At 38.8% G+C, this 8,267-nt stretch overlaps 1 protein-coding gene across 1 annotated transcript; it reads left to right on the plus strand.

The window, feature by feature from the left end:
• Positions 1 to 3,947: 3,947 nt before the first annotated feature.
• Positions 3,948 to 6,709, plus strand: INSL5 (insulin like 5). Its single transcript, XM_036077681.2, is given in 4 exon segments — positions 3,948 to 4,041; positions 4,044 to 4,118; positions 6,070 to 6,117; positions 6,120 to 6,709. Coding segments are annotated over 4 exon segments (396 nt in total). The 3' UTR covers positions 6,299 to 6,709.
• Positions 6,710 to 8,267: the final 1,558 nt, after the last annotated feature.

Genomic DNA, 8,267 nt, shown 5'->3' on the forward strand with positions numbered 1-8,267 from the left:
CTTCATAAGCAATTTATAGATGAAATACATGTTTACTCAATCCATTGTTTGGTTGTTAATTTGGAATTTTGGTTTCTGTTAACTGTGGATCTTCGTATTATCAATCATACTGAGCCCATGGCAATTAATTCCAGTTAAGACCAAATAACTGATCTTAATTTGCTTTGATTTAAAAACTTGAATCAGAGGCTCCTGAGTGGCTCAGTCATTAAGCATCTGCCTTCGGCTCAGGTCATGATCCAAGGGTCCTGGGATCGAGCCCCACATCGGGCTCCCTGCTCCATGGGAAGCCTGCTTCTCCCTCTCCCACTCCCCCTGCTTGTGTTCCCTCTCTCTCTGTGTCTCTCTCTGTCAAATAAATAAATAAAATCTTTAAAAAAAAATAAAAACTTGAATCATATAGGCATACTTTACATCTATAAGATGTGAATAACTTTAATTATACTAGTCAGGATAAGTCAGATTATGTTGTCATAACCAATAATCACCAAATCTCAGTGGCTTTATTTTTAAAAATTTATTTATTTATTTGACACAGAGAGAGGGAGAGAATAAGCACAAGCAGAGGGAGCAGCAGAGGGAGAGGGAGAAGGCTACTTGCTCAGCCCAGGACCCTGGGATCATGACCCAAGTAGAAGGCAGACTCATAACCAACTGAGCCATCCAGGCGTCCCAAATCTCAGTGGTTTTAAATGATGAGAATTTATTTCTCATTTACGTTATATGTTCATTACAGGTGAGCAGGTGGCCCTGCTTTATATTGTCCTGACTCAGAGACCAGAATCTATCAAGAATGCTGTTGGTCATCAAGGTGGGAGAGAGGGAGAACTGGGGAATCATGAACCAATCCTTAAATGCCAGGTACAAGTGACATATGTTACTTCCTCTCACCTTTTATGTGGCAAAATATGTCACATGGCCACATCCAACTTTAAAGAACAGGAAAATAGAAAAAACGTGTGCCTGAAAAGAAGAGAACTAGAAATATATCCCTTTAGAAATTCATGACTAACTCAGATGTTAGTCAATTCCCTGGTGAAAGATTTTCTAGGGTCAAATAAATTTGGGAAACTTTGAATTAAACATATTAAAGAAGTTTCTTAACTATAAGTCTTCTCTGAACCCTTATATATAATATGCATTATTAATCTCCAAAAAAGGGACCATTACCATAGGATATTTTTTCCCAAAGACTTTTTTCAAAGACTCATGTCCTAAAGAAAACACTTTCAGAAATAGTACTCTAAGGTTCTGCCTTTTAGAACTTATTTCTGGAAAAAGGAAAGGAACAAAGAAGGAAAGGAAAGAATAAAGAAAGGAAAGAAAAAGACCAGGGCAGTGCAAATTTATGGATAGTTTTGAGATCAGCAGCCTTCCATAGTAGCTAGTAGCAACCAAAAATTGCATTTCTAATCTCTTGCGTATCACATAGTTAATTTATTGAGTTGTTTATTCAACATCTAATAAGATGCTATGTGCTTTACTCATGTTACCTCATTCCATCTTCACAACAACATAAAAGGCAGATTATTATCTCCTCACAGATGAAGAAACTAAACTCAGAGAAGACAATTACATGTTCAAAGCCACACAGATAGTAAACTGAGTTGCAGACGAGATGAGAAGGAAAAGTCATGTCAACCTCCAATAAAAAGGATTAAGTGCTCTAGTTAGAGATTGGTCAAAAGATGGAAAGATTCATCTTCATTTTGATTATCTTCTCTGTTTGGACCTTGAGTTATGTGGAAGCAGTGATATTTGGGGGCCTGAGTGAAGAGCCTTGAATGCCAGGCTGTTTGGATTTTATTCTCCAGGTAATGTTGAGCCATGGAAAGGTTTTGAGTCGGGAGGGATCAGACAATTACAACAAGACTTAGCATTTCAAGTCCCAAGGAGTTCTTGGAAAGGACTAGTCCTTCACAGCTGGCAGAAGAGGAGTCTATTTTGAGCCCCGGGGGATCAAGTCAGAGTGGTAGCAGCATTCAGAGGTATCAGAGTGTATCTGACATCCAGGGCAGGGATCACCCCTTGGCTGAATACTTCTCTCCTGGCTTGTGCAAAAGCCCAGCCCATAGCCACTGATCACAGCTTTACTGGAGTGCTATGTTAAACCTAGCATTATCAAGATGGGCAGTATGAGTCTCCAAAGAAAGGAAGAAAGAAGTTGGTAATCAATGGGTAAATAATTGCTTATGTTGTGGGTGTGCAGGACTTGGTCATGCAGATGCCCCTCTGGAGTTGGTAAATGACAGATTCACCTGCAATTTTCACCTATGAAAAGATGAGGTAGCTCTTTCTGCAGTCAAAACCATCCCTGCCCCTTAAGTCCCTTTCTTAGCAAATGATTCTCCTCCAACCTCCCAGTTGTGCAAGCCAGAGCCCTAAGTACCATTTTTTGGCCTTATTCCTAATACGTAATCAGGACCAAGCCCTCCCATATTTTGAATACTGCCATTTGCCCCATCCTTTCTGCAATAACCTTAGTTTAGAGCACATCATATCTCATCTAAATTATTGCAAAAGCCTTTTTTTTTGTTTCTCCTGCCTCAAATCTTGCTCCCCTTAATCAGTTCCCCATACTGCAGCCAGAGAGATTGAGAAAGCAACAATTCTTTGAAATAACATGTTTATTTTTCAGAGTCAGAAATGCTTTCAATCAGGGCGCCTGGGTGGCTCAGTTGGTTAAGCGACTGCCGTCGGCTCAGGTCATGATCCTGGAGTCCCTGGATCAAGTCCCACATCGGGCTCCCTGCTCGGCAGGGAGTCTGCTTCTCCCTCTGACCCTCCCCCCTCTCATGTACTCGCTCTCTCTCATTCTCTCTCTCTCAAATAAATAAATAAAATCTTTAAAAAAAAAAAAAAGAAAGAAATGCTTTCAATCAGAGCATAGGTTATTTTGTTCCATTTTCTGGCTTCCTTACAGAAAAATGGCAATATCACAAGAAGTATGGGTGATATGATCTTGATCACAGGCTGAAGGGATTTTTTTTTTTCAACCAGAGATCACAGAAGAGGAATCAATTAAAAAAAATTATTTTTCAATTTGCTAAAAAGTGAGTCAACAACTCTTTAAGATCTGAAACTGCAGAATTCCCAGTTTAGGTAAGAGCTTTGTAAGAACTAGTACTTTTAGGAAGTTTACCAGAAGAGAAATTTCAGTATTTAGCTCTTTGAGGGTGATGTATCCAGCTTTCTATTATAAAAATGTGTATTGATAAATGCATGCCTAAGTCAAAGGGTGAAGAATAAGAAGAAGGATGCTAGTCAGAGAAACTCTCCTATATTCTAAAGGAAAGTTATCTTTTCTAGTCCATCCCAATGGTGAGGAAAGAAGATACAATTTATCTCATTAGCTTTAAGAGTCAATTACTATCACAATTTTACAGAGAAGTATTCTTGGGGAGGTTAAATATCTTGGTTAAGATTCTAGATCTTCTAAGTGGAGATTCAAACCCAAACACAAGAATGTGAGTTCTTAAGTTAGCTTTCTCATGGCTTTGAGATAAGTGTTGCTTTTAATACTCAAACACTCTTATGAGATAGGTTTTCCCATTCTAGAGATATGGTTATCTAAAGTTTAAAGGGTTTAAAATTTGCCCCATGTCACTCAGTAAGTGACAAGGCTGACATTGAAAGTCATACTTGGCTACTTCCAAAGCCCGTGTTTTTCTAGATGTCTTCCAAGAGAGCATTCTGTTTATTGTCTCATGGATGCAGTTAATGGTACATGACAGTGTTCAGAAGTGACTGAATAACTAGCAATAATCATAAAAGCACATTATCAAAACTTCACGGTGTAAACTTTGTGCTTCACAAATATTGTTAAAATGAGGTTCTGACCAATAAAATGTCAGGAAAGTTAGTATAAATTGGACAAGGGCGTGACGGTAACTTCAAAACTTAATTTGGCAATATTCACATCAGATTCTGATTTAATCCTTAGCAAAATGAAGGGCTCCCTTTTGACTTTAATTCTATTCCCTCTCTTACTTGCCATCTCAGAGGTGAGGAGTAAGGAGTCTTTGAAGCACTGTGGGCTAGAGTAAAAGCAGATGTCTACATCTGGGCTAGCTCCAGGTGGAGAAGGCACCTGGAAGGGACCCCTCAACATCAGCAAGGTAACATTAACTCATGTGACTCCTTCATTTATTATTTTTTTTCCAGGCTCGTTTTAGCACCTGTTTCTCTGGATTTCTAAGCCACTTCTGTATCAGTTTAAGGGGTTAATTATCAAAATAAATTGAATTTGGCTTGGGAAAGAAGTGAGCTTGATACCTTTCAGAATATAAGGACCTTTTTTGCTTTGTCTCCAGCTTGAAGTCATTTGATTGTGTAACGACTTCTATGAGCTCACCATCTATGGCTGGTGCTATGGGGACTAGAGAGAAGCACGTGATTTTAAGGGACATGTTGAAGTGGCAGGGATAATTTTCACACGTGGGTAACTGTCGAATATAACAAGTTGGAATTCAGGTGAGTGTTAAATAAGGATGGAAGGAAGGAAACTGTTATTGAGCATTTATTAAGTGCCAGGTGGTTTTATGTGCAACATCTCATTCAGTCTACTGATAAGCTTCCTGTGAAGTAATATTACCCCCATTTACCATTTTATTGGGGACGAAATTGTTCACCCAGCTAGTAGGTAGTGTGGCGAGGGAGCAAACCAGATCCATCTGGCTTCAAGAGCTGAGGTCTTTCTTTGTTCTATACTGTGTCTCAGGTGGGAAAAAGAAGATGGTGAACCGGTGTCATAAATGATAGCATCACAGAGGCAGTGGTGTAGGATTTGGGGAGTTATGAGGAGCGGGGCGAAGTGGAATTCTGGGGGGAATCCAGTAGGAATTGTTTGATCAGGATGTGGAAGGTAGGAATAAGCCTAGTGTGTTTCAGAAATACGGAGGGGACTGACTTCACGGTTTATTTCTTCATTTTTCAATTCAAGGAGTTTGACTGGAATTTTCTGCTAATCCTATATTAAAGTGTGAGGTAGAATTTATTTAAGACTCTATTTTAATCATAGAATGTTACAGTTTTATAATAAAAAGTTCAAAAAGGAAAATGTGATTACATAATAAATGTTCCAAACACATATATAATTGTGAAGATTCCAGTGTGGTTTCAGATGACTTTGGTAAACAAAAGTATTTTAGAAAATGACCCACAGTTTTCATATTTTGGTGGGCTAATTTCTTGAAAAATTATGAACTTACCACTCCCACAATGAGAGGTTCATAGTTACTAGATGTTAACAGATACAATAAAGGTTTTTAATCTCTAGAGAGTAAGCATAATTTACCAGGCTTACCATTATTTATCCATCTCTGCATCAGCAAGCCAAAATGCACTAGAAAGAATATATTTGGAATATCTATGAAATACATAGGGCAGTGAAATGGATGTCTGCACAAGGCTTTCTTTTTACCACCACAGACATCATAATACAGTGTATATAATCTTTCACAGAGTATTTTCTCATATATTATTTCTTCGACCCATTAGTGGCTTACTAATGAGCATTCATTCATGTAGGTTTTTTTGGTGCTCGCCAGTAAGCCAAGGTACTGATAAATAAGTTGGAACCAAGTTAAATTGAGGGAGGACTTTGTTTGGGATAACAATGCGAACTACTTTTTGTTTTCAGACCTAGAAGTTTAAACCTCCATTTGCTTCCTTACCGATCAGCTTTGCAGGGCATACCCAGGGTTATTTGTTGTTTGTGTGTTTTTTATTTATAGCACGTAACGAATACCTCGGAGGCAGCTGGTCAACGAGCAGAGGCGGCCAGTACAAGGCACGGCGAGCCCTGACTTGGCTACTCGCGGGCCCCCAGCCCCTGGTTGTGTCATGCCCCCTCTCTGCTCTCATGTTGCCTCCTCCGCCAAAACAGGAGGCTGGAGATGACTGAGTTCTCCCCAGAATGTCTAATCTTTCTGAAACCAGACCAACATTTAAAGAAAATGATGTGTAGGGTTCAATTTCTTTTAAAAAATCCAGGCGTCGAACTTGGCGGCTACCTTCCTTCTTTGTCAGCGCCCTCGGAGGAAGTATGGTTTTTTCTCTTCTGTACAGCTGAGTGAGGAAACGAGCTCCAGCTCCCAGATGAGCCTGTTTCTGAGGACGCGCAGCGCCAAACCTCCCCAAGGTGGATTCCTCAGGGGAGGAAAGTCTTCCGGATGGACAGCTGCCCCCTGAAGAGCTTTGGGGCTCAAAGAAGCATTGGGTGATGTCAACACAAGACTCACAAAGAGTCAGCTGCCCTGCCTGTTGTTCCATGCCTGATTTGCCCGCTCTTTGTTAAGACCAGAGCCGATACCCAACAATGGTGGAGCTTTAGCACGTGTTAACATGTTTTTACTGCTCAGGACAACGCTTATATTGTGTTATTAAAACAATGGCTTTTGGCAAGGCAATCTTTCTTTCCTAAAAGTTGTGGGTGAGTGGTGAAAACCACAATGAAGTCTATTTTCTCCCTTTGCCAAGGTGAATGCACTGTTCTTTTAAAATTTTAACGAATCCTTTGAAATTCGAAATGCTGTGCAAAACTGCAGTAAAAATGCCATAAACCAGGCTCACTGTGATTTTCTCCTTTTAAAAAAAATGTTAAAGTAACTTTAAAACAGTAAACAGATTATGCTGACGGTAAGAAAATGTAAAACAAAACAAAAGCATAAAAAGAAAATAAAAATCAACTGTTACCACATCACCCAGAAATAACTATCCACTCTTAACTTTTGGGTTGCTGTATATTATTACTGAGAACTTAAACACTGATTCATGGTCAAGTATAAGAATCTAAACAAAGTGCTTTTCTCAAAAAGTGCTTGATAAACGTTTCCTAATATGCAGCCCTTCTCCTTGAGGATAGCTGGAGGCAGATGTATGTCAGGTCCCCAAACAGCTAAAACCCAGAAAACGTTTGAATAATAAGCTCTTTCCTATAGTCTGGGCTGTTTTGGGTTTTGCTTTCCCAGAGATAAAAGGACATTGTATTCTCATTCTACAAGTTAAACTGAGACCCACATAGCTGAGTCTTGTGACACAATTGGATGTCTTCACAGACAGAAAGACAAAGTAAGGAAATCACAAAACTATGTTTTCATTTGTAACTCTGACAGTCAACACTCCAGGGGGTTGTAACAATAGATTCTCTGTTCATCTGAGGTGCTGCTCTTATTAATACCGCAGTCTGTATTTGAAATTCATCTACTACGAATTGGGCACTGAAACTGTGTCAAGGCATTGTGCATGGCATTTAAACATTTACTTCATGTATTTGTTGCACGAAACCTATGAGAGTGGATAGTACTTTATCACCGTTTTGCAGATAAAGAAACTAAGGCTCAGTGGAATTACGTAAACATGTCCTAAGTCACACACAGCTAAGGAGGTGGTGTTACTGGATTCAAATTAGGCTGCTTAGCATGAATCAAGGCAGTCACATCAAACTGTACTGGTAGTCAATGTATTTTTCACCACCAAGAACAACACTCCGATAACAACGGGAACTACCCTGGGTTCTTTTGTTTGTTGTTTTTTTGGGTTTTTTTTGGTTGGTTGTTTGTTTTATCTGGTCTCACTGAAAGAATGTCCCTTGATGAGGCAATAAGAATTCATTATATTAAGTCTCAGTCCTTGAGTACGTGCCTTTTCAATATGGTGGGTGGTGAAATGGGAAGACACAGGAAGCGCTTTTGGAACATACTGGAGTGTGATGGTTGTCTCACGGTAAAGCACTTACGTGATTGAGTTGTGAGCTTAAAACTAGCTGCTTTTTCCAGGAAGCACTTTTCTTTTCTTTTTTTTAAAGACAAACAAACTGTAGTTATTCAGACTTGGATATTTGAAATTAAATGAAAAAAGATATGAAAATGAACAAAGTAAGCCTGTCACTTCAAGGAAAACAATTGACAATAGTTTGTTGCTGATGATAAAATTCAAGCTTACAAGCAATTTTGGAAAACTTTTATCCATCACCATGAGCATCGGTGGTGATATTAATGAATTTTATTTTTTGATATTCATTGTGTAATGAAATGTGTCAACATTTGGGAGATCAGCATAACTCGGTGAACCAATATTTTCCAAATGAGCAAAGCATGATATTAGAAAATCATAAATAGGTAAAATATCCATCCCAAGTGCAAAATAAAGATTTTAATCTAACAGTACAACAATTCATTGATGTGATTTCAGATTCTACATTGCGACTAACCTTTAATAAACAGCCACTTGTTGGGTTTTGGTATACTATTAAAAAAGAATATCAA

The sequence above is a fragment of the Halichoerus grypus genome, chromosome 5 (assembly GCF_964656455.1).
Source record: "Halichoerus grypus chromosome 5, mHalGry1.hap1.1, whole genome shotgun sequence".
NCBI classification, from domain to species: domain Eukaryota; kingdom Metazoa; phylum Chordata; class Mammalia; order Carnivora; family Phocidae; genus Halichoerus; species Halichoerus grypus.